The sequence below is a fragment of the Numenius arquata genome, chromosome 17 (genome assembly GCF_964106895.1).
Source record: "Numenius arquata chromosome 17, bNumArq3.hap1.1, whole genome shotgun sequence".
In the NCBI taxonomy this organism is placed as follows: Eukaryota; Metazoa; Chordata; class Aves; order Charadriiformes; family Scolopacidae; genus Numenius; species Numenius arquata.
The window spans coordinates 3,277,563-3,296,213 of record NC_133592.1 but is presented as its reverse complement, the minus strand read 5'-3'; the positions used below and the strand labels follow the sequence as shown (position 1 = coordinate 3,296,213).

The 18,651-nt window shown below is 51.4% G+C and overlaps 2 protein-coding genes across 3 annotated transcripts in view; both read left to right on the top strand.

Annotated features, from left to right (window-relative positions):
• RNF213 (ring finger protein 213) overlaps positions 1-7,945 on the top strand; it is a 55,005-nt gene extending 47,060 nt beyond the window's left edge. The window contains 11 exon segments of the mRNA XM_074160262.1: positions 695-789; positions 1,374-1,625; positions 1,945-2,077; positions 4,098-4,181; positions 4,536-4,716; positions 4,869-5,070; positions 5,216-5,284; positions 5,576-5,800; positions 6,609-6,698; positions 6,818-6,996; positions 7,476-7,945. Of these exon segments, the coding sequence (XP_074016363.1) occupies positions 695-789; positions 1,374-1,625; positions 1,945-2,077; positions 4,098-4,181; positions 4,536-4,716; positions 4,869-5,070; positions 5,216-5,284; positions 5,576-5,800; positions 6,609-6,698; positions 6,818-6,996; positions 7,476-7,629 (1,664 nt within the window). The 3' untranslated portion in view covers positions 7,630-7,945.
• A 219-nt stretch (positions 7,946-8,164) lies between these two features.
• ENDOV (endonuclease V) lies at positions 8,165-18,233 on the top strand. 2 transcript variants are annotated; one of them, XM_074160206.1, is made up of 9 exons: positions 8,165-8,266; positions 8,749-8,920; positions 10,458-10,592; positions 10,741-10,780; positions 10,883-10,995; positions 11,105-11,173; positions 11,833-11,961; positions 16,788-16,864; positions 17,937-18,233. In XM_074160206.1, exons 1-9 carry the CDS (start codon positions 8,214-8,216, stop codon positions 17,965-17,967), a joined length of 819 nt encoding a protein of 272 aa, XP_074016307.1. In that variant the 5' UTR covers positions 8,165-8,213; the 3' UTR covers positions 17,968-18,233. The 2 variants fall into 2 exon arrangements, with proteins under 2 accessions (XP_074016307.1, XP_074016308.1); XM_074160207.1 differs by lacking the exon at positions 10,458-10,592 and having other exon boundaries at positions 8,206-8,266.
• The last annotated feature ends 418 nt before the right edge of the window (positions 18,234-18,651 follow it).

Genomic DNA, 18,651 nt, shown 5'->3' with positions numbered 1-18,651 from the left:
TTCTTGCTGTAGGGAGTGAAGAATTTTTGACTGTTTAATTCTCTCTCCATTGCCTCGCGTGGGGTTTGCAAGGTTTGGTGCCTAATTCTGAAAAGGAATTATTGAGTAAATAACCTCATGACACATGGACAGAGCTTTCAGCTCACGAGCAGAGGAACTCCTCAAAGTGCAGTATCTCATGCTGTATATAATCCACATGCTGCACTCTAAATGAGCTACCAAGAAGCTGTTTGGTAGAAGAGGGAGGGCAGGATCTGGTTCATGGTAGAATGTGGAGTTCAAGTTGACATGAGTCATTGTGTCATAGTGGGGATTTATGTGTCATAGCTGTATTTTTAGTGTGACAGCACAAATCAGTATTCCAAACTCTGTCCTTTGGTCTGTCATTGATTGTGGTCTGACCTTGGACAACTTGTTTAACCTTTCTGGGATTATGAACGACTTGTATAAACGTCCACATCATTCACAGGAATGACTGCACTGAGGTTTCTGGAAAAACTGCAGTCACTGTGTGCTGGTTTGGATGATGCTCTCCAGCTTGACCAAGATACTCATTTAGCTTCTAGGATTTCTGTAATTGCTCTTGGCTCATCACGCTAATTTGCAAGGATGCCACATCTGGAAGCTTAGAGAATCTGTGCTTGCTTTTAAGTGAAATATTGCAGATATAAGAGACTAAATATTCCTGTTGCAGGGCCAGTTCAATTCAGTGCTGTGCTTTCCACCAAGGAGGAGAGAAACAAATGGGAAAAAATTGTTGCAAACACAATTATTGCTCCTGAATTGGAGGTGAGAAATTTGCTATATAAAATTTCAGTAGTTGAGCAGTTCAAAATCCACTTATTTGGTAACCTGACCTGCTGTGGTATCTGTGCTACACTTTTCACCTAGCTATTCCTAAAGCCAAGCCATCGATGACACAACTGCAGGTTAGCTTTGATTTGTAAGAGTCAGCCAACTTTATTCTACCTGTGGAAATGAGTATCTGAGACTAGAGTTGAGCTGTGAAGATTTTGTGTAGCTAGAAAAGCAAAAATGTCTTAGCTCTATTGAAAGTATTTGTCCAAGTGAGCACACGGTTGCCCCGAATGAACCCTCTCTGCCTTTTTTTGCCCCCATATACATCATGGTGAGAATGGAAGACCTGTGAGTTGGATGAGCTGGAGAACAAAGAGTAACTTTGTGGTATAAACAGCTGTATCGCAGTATGTGTTTTACATGCCTTCCTGAGGAGTTCATCTTCTGCTTTGATGTATTTGTTCATCGAGCTATTAGGAAAATATACCCCAGTGGAGGTTTGACATGGTAGGATGTTGCCGATTCTGATATTATTCTCCCTTTCTTTTTTTTTTTTTTTCTTATTTTAAATGCAGGATTTGGATAAAAAACTTCGGAAGTTAAATAGACAAATACAAGAGGATGAGAGAATTTCTTCCAATCCAATAGTGAAAATAGTGTATGGCGACCCGGCCACTTTCCTGTCCCAGCTGCCAAAGGACAGTCACATACATCATTCCAAGATGTGGAGCTGCCGGAAGAAGATCTCAGTGGAGAACCTGGGCCACGTAGTCCAGCAAAAGAATGCCAAGGACACCATCCCTCTCCTTTGGAAGTTCCTGCAGATGGTGGGTGTGACACAGGGATGGGAGAGTGCAATGTTCAGAGATCAGCTCCCAGTATCCCAGACTGGTTGAGGTGGGAAGGGACCTCTGGAGGTCACTGATCCAACCCCCAGCTCAGGCTGGGTTGCCTCGAGCCAGTTGTCCAGGACCAAATCACTGTTTGATTATACGGTGTCTTTAGTCTCAGAACTTCCTATAATCTTGAGAACTGCACATGTAGAATATTTTTTTCTTTTAAACATTTAACAAGTAATTCCACAAAAGTGTGCAAAACTGGTTTGTGCAAGGACAACCTTGCTCACAGGCCCCTTTCCTCTTCCAGGAACCGGAGCTGAGGCTGGTTAAATTCCTACCAGAGATTCTGGCTCTGCAGAGAGACTTGGTGAGGCGATTTCAGAACACCACTGATGTCAGGCACTGCTCCATCAGAGACTTCCTCAAGGAACCCCTCTCAGGTGAGAAGCCTTTGCTGAAACTGTAATTAGTGAAACAAAAAGCACTGGATTGTGCACTTGAAAATGAAGGTGGAAACTTCTCTTGAGCTTGCAGTCTTAAGCCCTCATGTTTTCCTTCTAACTCCCACCCAAATGAATTGGGAGACCTTAACCCTGGAGTTATGCTTGGAAAGGTCTTCAGATGGGTTTAAAGAGAACGAAGCACAGGAAGGTTGTTCATAAGGGGGTGGGGACTCTCCTCAGGGAGAGGCAAGATAAATCCCTGGCTGCAGCAGTGGGTATGTTGAATTTTTAAGCTCTGCCCTGGAGTAGGGCCTGCCCAAGAGCTGGAAGAGATGTCCTTCCCTTCCATTTGTGACCGGCACACAGATGTTTTGTGGCAAGTCCTTCAATTGTACTTAGGTGCAATAACTTATGTCTTTAAGGACTTATGGAGAAGTAATTAAAAGTCGTGCTGAGTCAGAGCAAGGATCCATCCAGACTTGCAGCCTGGGTCAATAGCAGACAATAGGGAAGAATAGTAGCAAATGGAACAAATGACTCAATTTGATAACATTAGAAAACTGTTTCATGCCTATTTAGTCTCTCTTGATCTGCTTGAGGAGTTGCCTGGAGTTCAGTGGTGTGCTTTGTAAATTCATATATTACGGAGTTTCATGGTGTTTCTGGCCAGTAAAAGGTGTTTCAAGGGTTTATCTTTCTGTTATTCACAGAGTCATAGAATGGTTCAGGTTGGAAGGGACCTTAAAGATCATCCAGTTCCAACCCCCCTGCCCTAGGCAGGGACACCTCCCACCAGACCAGGTTGCTCAAAGCCCTGTCCAACCTGCCTTGAACCCCTCCAGGGATGGGGCAGCCACAGCTTCTCTGGGCAACCTGGGCCAGGCTCTCACCACCCTCACAGCAAAGATTTTCTTTCTAGTACCTAATCTAAATCTCCCCTCTTCCAATTAAAAACCATTGCCCCTTGTTCTATCGCTCCGCTCCCTGATCAAGAGTCCCTCCCCATCTCTCCTGTAGCCCCCTTCAGATACTGGAAGGCCATTATAAGGTCTCCCTGGAGCCTTCTCTTCTCCAGGCTGAACAACCCCAACTCTCTCAGGCTGTCTTCATAGCAGAGGTGCTCTAGCCCTCTGAGCATTTTCATGGCCCTCCTCTGGACCCGTTCCAACAGGTCCATATCCTTCCTGTATTGAGGACTCCAAAGCTGGACACAGTGCTCCAGGTGGAGTCTCACGAGAGCAGAGCATAGGGGTAGAATCACCTCCCACGACCTACTGGCCACACTTCTTTTGGTGCAGCCCAGGATGTGGTTGGCTTTCTGGGCTGCCAGCGTGCCCTGCTGGCTCATGTTGAGCTTCTCATCCACCAACACCCCCGAGCTCTTCTCCTCAGGGCTGCTCTCCAGCCATTCTCTGCCCAAACTGTATTTGTGCCTGGGATTGCCATGTCCCAGGTGCAGAACCTTGCACTTGGCTTCGTTGAACTTCATGAGGTTTGCACAGGCCCACCTCTCCAGCCTGTCCAGGTCCCTCTGGATGACATGCCTTCCTTCCAGCACGTCGACTGTGCCACACAGCTTGGTGTCGTTGGCAAACTCTATCCCACTCTATCCCATGTCTCCAACAAAGACGTTAAACAGCACTGGTCCCAGTACTGACCCCCGAGGAACACCACTCATCACTGGCTTCCACTTGAACATTGAGCCGTTGACCGCAACCCTCTGAGTGTGGCCATCCAGCCAGTTCCTTATCCACCGAGTGGTCCATCCATCAAATCCATGCCTTTCCAATTCTGAGACCAGGATGTCATGTGGGACAGTGTCAAACGCTTTGCGTAAATCTTGGTAGATGACGTCTGTTGCTCTGCCCTTGTCTACCAAGGCTGTGGCAATATCATAAAAGGCCACCAGATTTGTCAGATGTGATTTGCCCTTGGTGAAGCCATGTTGGCTGTTTCCAATCACTTCTTTATTCTCCATGTGCCTTAGCAGAGATTCCAGGAGGATGTGATTCCTCAGATGTGATGAGGGACCTGTTACAGAGGAGAGTGAACGTGTTTCTGTCTGTTTGGAACAAGCTGAGGAGCTCGCTGGACACCAACGGTAAGAACCCTTCTTTCCCAGCGCTGTTTGGGGAGTGATGGAGGCAGGAGGTGCTGGCTTTCAGACCATGCTCCTCTGCTGCTGCCCTTCCTCAGCTCTGAGTTCCTCCCATCAGTGATGCTGGGACACAGCCTCAAAACTGGCCTTGGCCATTAAAGGTTTAAGAAGATCTAGGTGCAAATGGAAGAATTTGTAGTATTCTCACCTGATTTTCCTCTCTTTAGTGCTTACCAGTAATGGAAAGAGCGTTGCTTTTTTTGGGTTCTGTGCTTTCTCCTGACCTGGGTTGGCTCAGGAGAGGCCGGCTGGCTCTGGGCCACCTCAGGCAGCAGTCTCCTCTGCCTTTTATTTCAGGGGAAATCAAACTTCCTAAAGGCTACTGCGATGCTGACCTGACCCTGGACAGCGAGCTCGAGGTCCTTCTGCCACGCCGCCAGGGGCTGGGCCTCTGCTCCACAGCCTTGACCAGTTACCTCATCGCTCTACACAACAACTGTATCCGCTCCGTCAACAAACACATCAAGGAAGATGATGGGTGTGTTGCTATTCCAGCTAGGCTTTTTTTTTTTTTTTGGGGGGTGGGGTGGGGTGGGGTGGTGTCCTGTTGTATTAGCTGCTACCACGATCAGCTTTCCCTGCTTCATAAAGGCTTTTTGCTCGAAATGAAGACTCTTTTCTCTCCTGCAGGTACTTGATCAGCGCGTCGGAAGTGGCCGACCTGCACCTGATCAGTTATGAGGTGGAGAGAGACCTGATTCCTCTGATCTTGTCCAACTGCCAGTACAGCATGGAGAAGGGAGGGGAGACATTGCAGGACTTTGATCTGGAGAGGATCCAGCAGCAAGTTATCAGCAAGTTCCTGCAGGGGAAACCACTCATCACCCCAAAGGTAGGAGACGGCTGTGCTTTCTGCAGATGGCTTCTTTGCTGAGGTCGGAGCCCTGCGGTGTTCCCTGCAGCCAGGCCTGGGCCATAGCAGGGTTAGCAACGTGACCAAAGCTTTACAACCACGGGGTTCTTTTCTCTCCTGACAGGGAATTCCTACCCTGGTGTACAGACACGATCGGAATTGCGAACAGCTGTTCAATGATGTCAGGGATAAGGTGGATCAGGTGAGTTTCTGCACTGGAGGAAACAGGGCAAGTGTGTGAGCCCTGGCATCCCAAGAAATGTTATGTTTGTCTTCTGCTGCTTGCCTTGTTCTCTGAAGGCTTGTCCACTGATCTCTGAGCATGCCTTAAATATGTACCAACTGGCCTTCTTTTGTCAGGCAGGATTTACAAAGGAAAGGTATATAGTTAAGCTTTTTCACTTTCCTAAATCTGGGGCTCTGCCATCTTCCATGACTTTAATGACTTGACTAGCAATAAGGAATGGCTCTAAACTAATGTTAGCAACTGCTTTGACTTGATGGTTTTCAGAGTGCTCTCCCCAGTTCTGTGATGAACATGATCAGTGGGGAACTACAGTCTTACAGCGATGCCTGTGATGCTCTGTCCGTCACTGAAATCACCTTGGGGTTCCTGGCCATGGCTGGAGAGAATCCTGAGATGCTGCTGGCTGAATACATCCAAAATGTTCTGCAGATGGGTGACCAGACAAACCCTCACGTGCTGCGGGTGAGTCCTGAGAGGAAAGCTCTTACTCTTAGAGGGTAAAGAATATATATATATATATATACACACACACTAAATCCAGCCAGTCTGATCTCCTACCCCAGCAAAAGTTCAGCTTGAAAAGGTGTTTGATAGAACTCCCTCCCCACCAGATTCAACAACAGAGGGGGATACAATTTCTCTTCCCCTATAACCAGTGTTTGCAAGGTGGGAGCATCTAATGGCTTGTGATGCTCAGTAGCAGGTCCTTGCAAAACCCCACAGAAAAGTCAGGAGTGGGACTGCAGAAGGCTGTGGTCTTCCCTGCAGATCCAGGCTCTTCTGCCAGCACCAGGAAGGAGAATTCTCAGCCGAGTGTCAGCATAATTAGTTGCAATGCTAAAACTGAGAAAAGGCAGAGCGTTCAATTATGAGTCAGCTCGCAGAGCCACTGGCTGCTCGGATTGAAAATATCCCTTTACCTCTCCAAAGTGGTGATGGGGGAAGGGTTTATCTCCTAAGGATGTGTGAAAAGAGCCCCTTTGCTGACAAGGGGGCAAAGGCACTATATTCTCACAAGTACGTGTGACAGAGCCCTATCACTTTCCCGCTCCCTTTCATGATACCAAAAAGATGGATTATTGGAGGCAAAATGGGGAAGAGGGAGAGAGAATCCAGATGGGCTTTGATACCCGTGTTAAAAGGGCTCAGTGAACTCCCTGCTGAACTCTCTGCGCTTGTGCTCGCTCCACTGGCGTGGGCAGGGTGTGCGCAGGTTCCTAAATACACCCCTCGCATCCACTTTCACTCCCTACATGCGCTTTCCTTTCAGGCCCTTAGAGGATGCCACCTAAAGCACAGCATAGCCCTGTGGCAACTTCTCTCCACCCACAAATCTGAGCAGCTTCTGCGCCTCAGAAGGGTAAGGCTCACTGATAACATCAGTGTCTAATCACTTGTTTCCTTTTCTCTAAATGAACTTGTTCAGATATATCTGGTTGGTTATTTATTTCTGCCCCCCTCCACCCCCTTTATTTTTAGGATCCTTTTGTAGACATCAGTCCAGCCTACAAAAAAGAGCTCAGTGCAGAGATTTCCAAGCTCCTCAACACCTTCCTTGTCCACTCAAGGCTGGAAACCTTTCTGCAGGAGCTCCACGAAATGATCGTCTTGAAGCTGAGACGTGTCCAAGCTGTGCAAGAATTCAATCCCACGTGGAGGTAACACGTTTGTGCAGCCCAAACCGACCCACAGCTGTTGGTATTAACTTCAGCTGAAAACGCACGCGCTGGGATGGGTTCCCTTGGCAAATGACCGCCCCATGGGACACGGAGCACAACCCCCATTAAGAATATACAGGGAGTTGTAAGAGACGCTGCCTGTTTCTGGCACGTGTGACTCGTCTTCCTCTTACCCCAGCTATTTTGGGAATGCTGCTGGAATACACCAGGAGCTGCTGTTGGTGAGCGCTAAAGATAAACACAAGCACTTTTGCGGTCACTCAGAGGAGCAGAGTCAGCTTTCCACACGCACATCCCTGCAGCATCCCCTTTCTGGGTTCTCTAGCCTGTCATCCTTTGTATTTCAAAATACACATTGAAACTCTGTTGGTGCATTCCTACCATCCAAAATACGATGTGGCATTTGTAGTTTGCCATACACTATCTATTAATGCTTCGTTTGCTCTTTTGTTTTCCAGCCTGAAGGAATCGCTCCTTCCTTACCTTGACGAAAAACGCTCCGAATTAGCTCCAGAGCTGGAAGAGACGTTCCCGGACGAGATTCTCCTCTCTCACGCAACTGAGACCTGGAAAGCAGCTGCTCTCTTCAAAAGAGAGCGCAGGGAGAGCTAGCACCACTGCCACCACCCCCTCCTCCTGCCCAGGGACTTGTGCCACAACCATGGGGGGGGGGGAAGATTCTAGAACCTCAGGGGCTTGGGGTTGGGGAGGGGTGTTAGCATTTTTTTTTTTTACTAACTTAAGTACCAAAATTATGATGCACGGATCAGATGCTTTCACGTATCAGGATGGGGGAGAAACACAAAGCTGTGCCTTTAAGCAGAGATTATTTTGAAGGCATCGTGAAAAACCAAACGAATACAGTCAACCTGTAAAGAGGAAGGATTTTTTGTAAAAAAAACCAAACCAAAAAACTTTTTTTGTTTGCAACCTGCGTTTTTCCTGACATCTCATTGTCACTGAGGTGCAGAAGGGGCTCCTCCTCCCGCTGCCCCTTCCCGAGGAGCAGGACGGGGCCCGGGCTGGAAGCACACACCCGAACACCGACGGAACCGGCTCCCTCCCCGGCCGCTCCCCCGGGGCAGGGCCCCGCTCGTCCTCTCCCTTCCCGGAACGGGCTGCTCTCTCCGCCCGCGTTCCCGGGGCGGGGGGAGGGAGCCGGGGAGGGTGAGGCCTCCTTCCGCCGCGACGCCGCCATGGCGGGCCCGGCCGCGCCGCCGCCGGAGGCCACGCTCCGCGCCTGGGAACGGTACCGAGGGCGGCGGGCGGGCTGCGCATGCGCCCGGGGAGGGGTGGGGTAAGGGCCCGGTGGCCATGGCAACCGTAAGCGGCCCCGAGGCCTCGGGTTAGGCCCTGCGTGGAGGGGTGGGCGCCGCGGGGCTCCCCGCTTCACCCGCCGTCCCCTGTCGCCCGTGGCCGGGTCCCCTCCCCTGTCCGGGGGTCCCCTCCCCTGCCTGTGGGTCCCCTCCCCGCGGATCCCGCTGCCCTCCTGAGGAGAAGCGCGAAGTGATGGGAGCCGCCTGCCCCCACTCCCCTCTCCCGAACCAGCGGGGGTGTCCTCACGTCCCCAGAAGCGATGGGGTCCCTTGACAGGAGCCCCCCCTCGGGGCTCTGCCCCCACGGTCGGGGTCGCGGGCTCCTCCCGCTCCCGGTGCGGTGCGGTTGTCGCCGGGCGGGATGGAGCGGGGCCGGGGCCGGGGCCGACCTCTCCTCAGCGCCGTCCCGCCGCAGCGAGCAGGCCCGGCTGGGAGCCAGCGTGGTGGAGGAGGACACCGAGGAGTGGCAGAGAGATCCCGGTTTCTCCGGACTGGAGAGAGTGGGAGGCGTGGATTTATCCTACATCAAAGGAGACGAGACCAGCGCCTGCGCCTCCCTGGTGGTGCTGAGCTACCCGGCCATGGAGGTAACGGCCAGGGGCCACCCCGCTCCCTGGGGTTGTGGCCGGGCAACAGACTCAGGGGTTTATAGAAAATAATACACAAAGTCCCTTATCACCGCTCCTCTGCCTCGCAGGGCATCCGTGAGTCACCACGAGTATAGAATCATAGAACGGTTAGAGTTGGAAGGGACCTTAAAGATCATCGAGTTCCACCCCCCCTGCCCTGGGCAGGGACACCTCCCACCAGACCAGGTTGCTCAAAGCCCCATCCAGCCTGGCCTTAAACACTTCCAGGGATGGGGCAGCCACAGCTTCTCTGGGCAACCTGTTCCAGTGCCTCACCACCCTCACAGGAAAGAATTTCTTCCTAATATCTAATCTAAATCTCCCCTCTTCCAATTTAAAACCATTACCCCTTGTCCTGTCACTACATTTCCTGACCAAGAGTCCCTCTCCGGCTCTCCTGTAGGCTCCCTTCAGATATTGGAAGGCTGCTGTGAGGTCTCTCCGGAGCCTTCTCTTCTCCAGGCTGAAGAAGGGCATGTCCTTTGCCCGTGCCTTCTGCAAGAAAGATAAACAGAGAAAAAAAAAAAAAAAAAGTGTACAGACTTGGACATAAGTTTAAGAAGATGCAAAGCAAACTGTTCCCAGTTGTGAGAGGTCTGTAGGGTTACTGGGAACTTAGTTGGGCGTTGAGGGATAGCTTCAGTATGCGTTTAAACTGGGAAATCAGAAAATGCCGTGTTGAGGCATAGTCCCTGGTCAGGCACAGCACTGGAACTGGTTCGGGTGTCGATTGGAAGTAATCAGCCTCGGCCACTACCCAGGAGGACACAAAAAGGCCTGTTGTTACTCAGTGCTGATGGAGAGAGGAAATTAAAGCATTTGTAGCACTCGAACAGCAGATGTCTTGCTCGTGAGTTCTTGCTGGGAATCGTCTAATAATAAGGGATGTAACATATAAAAGCCTTTTCAAAACTGCCGTGAGTCCCACATCCCACAGTTGTTTACTTGAATTAATAAAGACTTTTTGGTCCCTTTCCCAGCTTTCAAAATCATATAAAAATTATCTTTAACTATAAGACCTATAACAAAACAGAGAAATAAAGCTTGATATTGGCCGCTGGGATTTTTATGAACTGAATTTCAAATCCGACTTTGATTTTTTTACTTGCACTGTGCGGATGTTGTTTTGTCCCATCTGACAGGGTTTCTTTTGGCCTGTCCCCGCCCAGGGGCAGATGCCCTTTGATAATGCTGTGACTGGGTGAGGTCCCCCACTGCAGATTTGAATAGCTGCCCTAATTTTGTGTCAAGGACTTCACTCTCTGGCAGGGTATGGTAGGTGATATTTAGCCCTCTTCTGTCACCAGTCCCTTATCCGCCCCCTTCTTTGAGTGACAGACTGACAGAACCCAGTGGCCTTGGCTTTTGTGGGAGAGATCCAGCAGCAGAGTGTTTTAAAAACCATGAGGTCAGGGGACATAAACTAGAGGAGACGCCTCTGAGACAGTCAGGGACCAGGCACAGGTCACTGTCTCTGCTGTCCCACCGCTCCCAGGTGCTGTACGAGGATTGCCGGATGGTGACGGTGAGCGCCCCGTACGTGGCAGGATTCTTAGCCTTCCGAGAAGTCCCTTTCCTGGTGGAAGCTGTTCAGAGACTTCAGCAGGAGGAGCCCAGGCTCAGACCTCAGGTGTGGCATGTTTGTTGGAGGACCCTTATAGAGACAAGTAAAAGGACTGAGACAGAATTCTCCTTCCACCCAGAGCCAGCATCACTGTTTGCATAATCAGGTGGCTCTCAGTGCACAGGAAATAACATTTCTTTTTTGGCTTTTTCAGGTACTTCTTGTAGATGGGAATGGCCTGCTCCATCCCAGAGGTAGGACTTCACCGGAGAGCCCTGCTCTCTGGGGTCCCCGTGCTGCTGTTTGAGATTCCTGTTCTCTGTTGCCCTGCAGTTACAGTGGCTTCTTGTTGGCAGGATTTGGTGTGGCCTGTCACCTCGGAGTCCTGACGGACCTACCGTGTATTGGAGTGGCCAAGAACCTCCTGCAGACAGATGGCTTGGTCAGGGATGAGCTGCACAGAGAGCAGGTTAGGCCAGGCTGGCAATTTATTTCCACTCTTTAATATCCCAAGAGAATTGGGACAGCTGCGTACAAGCATTTCCTAACCAACTGACCTTGTGTGTGTTTATCCCTAGATTCGTTCCCTGCAGAAGGAAGGAGATACGTTCCCACTGACAGGCACTTCTGGGAGAGCCCGGGGCATGGTAAGATGTGGGGAATTTCCTCTTTGCTTGGCCATCAAGTCTTCCAGCTTTGTGTAGTAGCTGGGAGCACTGGAGTATGTTGTCTCTGTAGTGGGACTGTCCCAGTGATGTCAGTTCAGGAAGATGTGGTGTGAAGAGGTGACCAGTAACACTGCTTTCCCCTTTCTGCAAGCTCAGACGTGTAAGAAGAGTTATCAGTTCAGGTGTTGGATATATTCCCATCCATGGCTATGGCATCTGAGGGGCCAGCCAAGGAGAGGTGCTCATTCTGTAGCACCTTACTGGGATGCAATATGCAGCTTACTGGGATGCAATACGGGAGCATCTGACTCAGAAAAGCGCTGTGCGGGAAACGGGCGGGTGTAAGAAACTTCCTGCAGCTGGTGGTATTTCCACATACTCTGCATGAGCAACTCTCACTGCTTCCCTGAGCAGCGCGAGGCATTTGGGGAAGGGCCACAGGGCTCCCAAAGGGCAAAGAGTCCCTTTGAGGAGATACTGGGAAGTGGAAGAGATTCAAAAAGGCTGGGAGTTGCCAAACACAGAGCCGGCATCCCACCTGCTGAAGGCAACCGGCTAGCTGATAATTCAGCTGCCGCTCTGTGTTTGTTGAAATAAGCCTCTTAAGTATTTGATCTTTCTTGTTTCTGAATGCACAGGCCCTGCGTAGCAACAGCAACAGCTCTAGGCCGCTTTATATCTCTGTGGGCCACAGGGTGTGCCTGGAGACAGCCGTGCGCCTGGTCAAGTCCTGCTGCAGGTACCGGATCCCGGAGCCCATCCGTCAGGTACAGACAGACGCCGGGGAGCTGAGGAAGGGGCCTGGAGCAGGGATGTAGGCAGCGGAGAGGGCTGTGGGTGCCAAACCCCTGGCAATGTTTCACAGCCTCAGTTTGCCACCCGTCTGCAGCTGACACCCTTCTGGGTGGCCTCTTCTCCCCGGCCTGTTGTGGTAGTGGTTAAGTGGTCGTGAACTGATCCTTCCTTCTCCCTTGCTTGTTCTGACGCAGTGCCTCAAAGCACACACGGCCCTTACTGCAGACCCAGCCCGACTGATTCCTTGGTTTCTCTCTGCAGGCAGCTTCTGTGATGGTGATGTTAATACCCAGGAGCTGGAAATGCAGTTTTCCTGGGCACTTTGAGCCCAGCACAGACTGCAGTGCTGCTCCTCTGGGCTTTTCCCTGCTACTGCACTCCGCAAGGAGCTGCGGGCTCTTGAGGCGGCAGCCAGCCAGTAGGTGACAGCACTGGATCACCGTCAGTGAGCCGCAGTGCCACCAAGGCTCAGCTTCAGACTAATGAAATGGCAGCAGGGCTTGAGGGGAAGGATCTGGAGAAGCGTAAAGCCCCTGGGACTTGTGCCCTGACAGGTGCTTCCCTTCTATCAGGGTCACCCTGCTGTCAGTGGCTCAGGCAGGTCTGTCCCAGTCCCAGCAACTGTCCTGGGAGCGGGGCGCATTTAGGTGTCTGTGTTTGTGACACTGCCCTGGGACACGCTGTCCCCATGCTGCATCACAGTCCTTGTCAGGTCCTGCCCACCTCTGCCCTGCAGCTCCTCGGAGCAGCATGGGGGGGATCCTGCCGAGGGATGAGAAGCTTCTCATCGGCGCTGCAGGCTTCTCTGAAAACAGAGCCTTGAGTTTGTGGTTATAAACCAGACAAAAATCTAACACCTTAGAGCAAAACAAACCTTGAAGTGTCCGTACCAGAACGGGAGTTTCTGATCTCATACACCGCTCCCTGCCAGACGGGAGTAGGCTGATGGATCTTCTTATGCAACCTCCTCCGGAGAGGGACGGAGCCTCTGCAGCGCTCGGAGCTGGCTCTGCAGAGGAAAGGGGAAGAGCATTCCCTTTGGAAACAAAGAGGTGTCTTGCAGCTTTTCATCACCCTCATTTCATTTCCAACTACCTTCAGTATTTGTCTGTGTTCTGAGACTCTTCCAGTTCTCTAACTGTGACCTTTATTTAAAGCGATGGAATGAATTGTCACTTTCCTTACAGAGAGATTAAAAATCCAAAAGGGAGTGTGGTTACTCTAGAGGCAGAGGGATGGCAGGAGACAGAGATACTGAAACTTTTCCATGGGACTTCTCCCTGCCGCAGTTCCTCTGTGTGGTAACTGTCACAGATCCTGACACAGGGCAGTGCTGGAGGCCTCAGCTCTTGAGCACCTAAAGTTGGAATTAGGCAGTAGGAGGCTGTGGAGAATCATGCTGTGGGTGACTGACTTGGCCTTTTTGCTACGGGATGTCCCCAGAACAAGCTTTCAGACCTGATGAGTGATGTGCTTATGGTTTTCCTAGTGTCATGAACGACTTGTGGATTGTTAGCTCTTAGTTGGTAAGTTCTGGTAGCCCTAGAAATATAATGCGCTTAAGAGAGCTGAGCTGCCCATGCCTTCTCGAGGCTGTGATTATGGTCTGTATGAAGGCAGCACTGTGCTGCAGCACGTGTAGGACCCTGCAACTCTTGTGGGAGCTTAGACCTTCTGCTTTCCCAGAGGTACGGCTGGCCTGTCCGTATGGGGTTTGTTGTGCTGCTTGGGCATGCAGCAACACCCAGGCAGAAATGCTTTGATTTGCATTCAGCCCACGATGTGCTGCCAAAGGAACCATGGCTCTGATGCAGGTGAGAGAAGTGATCTTTCAGAGAAAGCAGAGGGTAGTTCATTGTCACCTACAACCAGTATTTACATCCCACTTAGTCCTTATCCCACGTGTAAGAGCAAGGCCAATCTGGGAGAATTTTGCTTGCATGGGGGTGATCTCTCTGCCCAGGCAGCTTGTGAGATCATGAGGTTCTGCAGAGATTGGGTCATTTGGAGCTACCCAGACAGGGCTTGAGGTAGGCAGGAGCTGTCATCCCAGAATAATAAGGCAAGCATTCAAACTGAGTGGCGCTGGAACGATACCAAGCCCTCCTGAGAGCAGCTGCCCTTGCCTGCTTCTGGCAGAGGTCAGAACCCCTCTCCGATGTTTGCCCACGCTCCGAGCCTGCTCAGACCCAGGATCCCCACGCACAGCAGGGAAACAGAAGCTTTTAACGCTCTCCAGCTGACAGGGGTTGTGCTGAGACCGATGCCTCTGCTCTTGCTGCTCCAGGTTCCTGCTTGGCTGCACACCAGCCTCCAGCTCTCCCGATGATCCTTTTAGCTCCAGCTGGCCCCTTGCCCGGCTGGTTCCTGCTGGCTCAGGATGTGTCTGATGGGACAGCCTGGTGTTGCTCCAGCCCACCAAGGAGGGCTGCCCGGAGCTGTGAATTTCTGCAGGTCGCTTCATGTGAAATATTAAACGCTTGCCCTTAGGAGAACTGAGAAAGAAGCTACCATCCTTCTCCTCTGTGCGAGCAGCTCCTGCTGCCCAGCAGGGAAATGGGTAGCAGATAGCCTGAAACTCTGACTCCCGTGGGATGTACACCCCGCTGCAAGCTTGCTGCGTGCACAGGGATCACCGCCGCCCCTCGTAAAACAGGCAAAGCAACAATTCCAGACCCTAATGCCAGCACTAGTCCCCTCTGAAAATAGAAACAATCTGTGAGGATTATTACGGGACAGTTATCCATCTTATTGATTAGCCTCTTGGTTAATGCGCTGGGTTAAGCTGTCTCTCAGCGCTGTGTTAGGAGTGAAGACTGGCCGGTAACTTGCCACCTAATCAAGCATTAGCTAACATTGGTTGGGGTTTTTCTTCCCTAGAAGAACAGTTTGTAGATGTGATTCTTGCTACCTTGGTCTCCCGGTAGGGACTCTATTGAACAACCTCCTTCCCTTGTTATAAAATACATCACGTAATTTCTTATCCTGAAGAGTGATCAAAGTTATTTGTCAGTTCGGTTATGAAACTGTCCAATTATAGAGAGAAAGGAAAAAAAAATCTCCCAAACAAACCACCCCTTATGTAACTCTTTTTCGTTCTCGAGCTTGCAGATTTGTTGAGCAGTTGTGGAGCTGCATTTCCAGCGGGCAGAGCCTCCACCCGAGAGGCTGAGGAAGGATGGAGGGTGGTGGGGAGCTTCTAGACCTACGGCAGGGACTCTTCAGAAGTAGCACAGTGATGAGAATGGCAAATGCTTCAAGGACAGCCACTGGGGATGCGTTAACCCACTTTATTCGCAGGATCATCATATGCTGTGAAGCTTTTCCAGCTGGGAAGGTCACATACTGCTTTTTAAGTGGAGAGAGAGACTCAGCCTTTGAGGTGGGGCACAGCAGCTGTTCCAAAATGTCACAGCAGAGCACTATTTTTTGAGAAAGGAAGTTTCTAAAAAAGAAAAAAACTTGGAGAGAATGTAAAAACCAACTCCCAATTCTCAAAGTTGCTTAAGAGCCCAGGATCTGCGCGCTCGTGATAGCATCTCAGCGTCTTCTGCACTGGGAAGCTGGACAGTGACACTTCTAGGGGACAAGAACATCCACTAAATGCCCAGCATCACTTTCTGTAGCTCTTGGGATTTCTGTTGGTGTTCTCCTTGTCCTTCTCTGACCACATGCCGTCCTGCACTGCTGACGAGACCTCCATGTGGCCACAGCGTGCGATCCCTTCACAGAGCAAGGGTGGTGGAGCAGCTTCTGTCGGATCAATGGGAGAGCTGCTTTGCTTTTTGGAACATCTCCTTTCGAGGGAAGGAAGAATTACCCTGCCCTCAAGTTTCTAACAAGTCTATTCCATCTCTTAGCAGACGGTGCTGAGCGGTTGTTGGGGGAGGCCTGTAAAGGAGTTTAGGTGCTCGTTAGGTTTTCCTGCACCGCATTTGGAGGTGCCTACACGTGGAAGAAGTCATTTGGGTTGGTTCAAAGGATGAAAGCACTAGGCCACTCTCAGGCTCCCAGGTCTCCTCCGGGCTCTGCTGCCAGGGTTCACCAAAGAGGGGTTGCAGTTCTGACAGATAAGGCATAACGGGAAAGCAGCCCATTGCCTCAGCAGCTCTCCCTTTGCCAGTGAACACCTTAGTAAGCCTCTGGAAATCCTTGCTGGCCTGTCACATCCCTGGACGATGAGGAGGGCATCTTAGGAGCCGTTCAGGGTAGGGGTACAGTGAGGGATTGCAGCTGGGTTGATGCTTGCTGCACTGTGGTGTGTGCGGAAAGCCTGTGCTCGGTCATCCTCTGGGTCCCACGGGGACCCTTGGTGAAGGCTGTCACCCTCAGCTGCAGCCGGGATTTGCTGAGGAAGACCAGTCTGGATCCCACTTTGGCTGCTTGTCCCCACCATGCTTGGGGTAGGTCAGGGCTGAGCAGACATTGGGACCCAGCTGGTGGGAAGTGTCTGTGCCTGGTGTCTCACCTCCTTACTCCTGTGGGAAGCAAAGGAGCAGACAGCAAGGGCTCAGCGAATGTTGGTTCTGCTTCTGCAATGGACTGTACTCCAGGATGGCTGTTTGGTCCAGGACCCTCTGTTTCTTCATTTTAAGTCTTCATCCTCCCAAGCAGCTTGCAGTGAGGCACAGAAACCAAACAAGGAAAGAACCACGCAGGTTCCTTTGCAACGGAGTCACACAAAAGCTATTTGTGATGTGCTGACATGGGGGTGTGCAGGGACATACTGAGATGACAAAGGGAAGGCTCCAAGCAGGCTGATCAATCCATTTTCACTCATTTTCCTCTTTAATTCCAGGCCGATATTAGATCGAGGGAGTATATTCGGAAGCAGCTGTGCTCACCACTGGAGGTCATGTCTTCTGGACCAGAGAGGTAGGTGTGTGGGCAGCCCAAGCAGCTGCCTCTCCAGAGGAGATCTGCTCATGTAATGATCTTCAGTAATGGCATTAAGGGGACAGATGGGGTAACAAGGTGAGCTCGAGTGACATCAGGACATATGCTGCCTCCATAACGGGTGACTTCTGGTGATGGTGGCCATGCTACTTCACACGTTTCTTCTGCAGAGCGCTGTGTCCGAGGCTGGGGAAGGTCGTTGGGGATTTGGTGCGTTTCCGGCATCTGCGATAAGCAGAGCACTAACGCCCACAGGTGTGACACCAGAGTGGACAGAAATATCCCGTGGGAAGCTGGTTCCTGCCCCCAGAAAGCAAGGGGAGGGTCAGACTCATCTTACATAATGTGGGCTTGCGGCCACTCCATTAAAGGGTGTAAATCTCCAGTGGGTCCCACGAGGCGCCGGAGCTCCCTGTGCTGTGGCCGCGCTGCCTCTGCAGCACCGTTCACAGGGGTGGTGTTGGGGTCCCTCAGGCCCACACCAGTGCCAGGCTGGACAGGCACCCGGTGGCCCCACCTGAGAAGCTGCTGGGGGGTGACCGAAGGGCTCAGAGCCCACCCTGTTCTGAGGGTCCTGCTGGACCAGGAGGAGGGAAGGTTGCCGGTGGCAGCAGCGACTGACTGAGGCAGCTCCTTATGGATTCCTTGGGACTCCTGGCTGGTGCCACTCACCGTGCTCTGCTCAGCTCCTCTCTTCTTTGTGTCACGCAGCAAGAAACAAAAGAAGGGACTTCCTCTGCTCGTGTAGTGGTGGTCGCACAGCATGGCCAGGCCATGCCTGGAGGTAGCCCTGTGCAGCGCCTGTGTCCCCCGTTTGTGCTGGAGCTGCACCTCTAACCCCTCTAACGCCTTCCTGCCATGGCAGGTGCTTAGGCTCACACAAAGGCTACTTAGTTTGGACATGAGTGCAACAGAAAAAACAAATTCATTCCATTTATGACCATATATTTCAAAACCTCTGTGTCTGAGCCCCTTATTAAGTGAAATTGTTATTTGTTCTTCTTGGCTTCTACTTTTTAAGTCTGTGACCCTTCCTTCTTTTTGTTTCTAGTGGGAAAAAGGAGGCTGAACCGGATGATTAGTCTGATGCCAGACAGGGCTCTTCTTCACTGGATCCTCTTGTCCACCACGACTGTGGTTCTATGTTGAGTGGCACAGCCGAGTGCCACCCCAGGGGACAGCAGTGCAAGGCCGTGTCGGTCAGGACAACACCAGCCACTCCATGCGGGTCTGGGGGACGGACAGACCAGCCTCTGTGCAGGGATAATGTTGAGGGCGTATTTCTCAGAGGTGATTTTTAAGCATTGTAAAAATATTTGTGTAAGCAAAGGCACCCTTGTAAGTTTGCAACAACTTGTTTGAGTACTTGGACAATTGCAGGAGGTGATTTACAAAGAGGTGCTGGGGCCCTTAACTTAGTTGTAACCAAATTCCAGAGCTGGCCTTTGGCTCCCACTGCACCTCTGTGCCACAGAGACTGTCCTTCTCATCGTTTCTGGAGCAGCTTCCACCCGGTCCCTGCAGCCTGTGCTCTCATATTTGCCTTGCACATCTCCGGGGAACAGAAGCCCCGAACGCGGCTCCGGCTGGTCCCGACAGACGGGCCGAGGACGCTGTGTTTCAGGTGGGCGTCTGACTCACGAGGGAGGGGATAGAGCCAACTGTCTGCTGCCGAGTTTGGAAGAGGCTCGGAGGTCTCTCTGAGCTCCGGAACCCAAGAAGCTTTCTGTCTGTGTGGTGGCAGTGGCTTCTGCGTGCCCGCTGCC

Bases quoted from the DNA above. Each gene is read 5' to 3' on its own strand.
- ENDOV (XM_074160206.1), top strand. From the start codon at position 8,214: ATGGCGGGCCCGGCCGCGCCGCCGCCGGAGGCCACGCTCCGCGCCTGG. The intron at 8,267-8,748 runs GTACCGAGGGCG...GTCCCGCCGCAG, and splicing joins ACGCTCCGCGCCTGGGAACG to CGAGCAGGCCCGGCTGGGAG. The intron at 11,174-11,832 runs GTAAGATGTGGG...CTGAATGCACAG, and splicing joins CTGGGAGAGCCCGGGGCATG to GCCCTGCGTAGCAACAGCAA.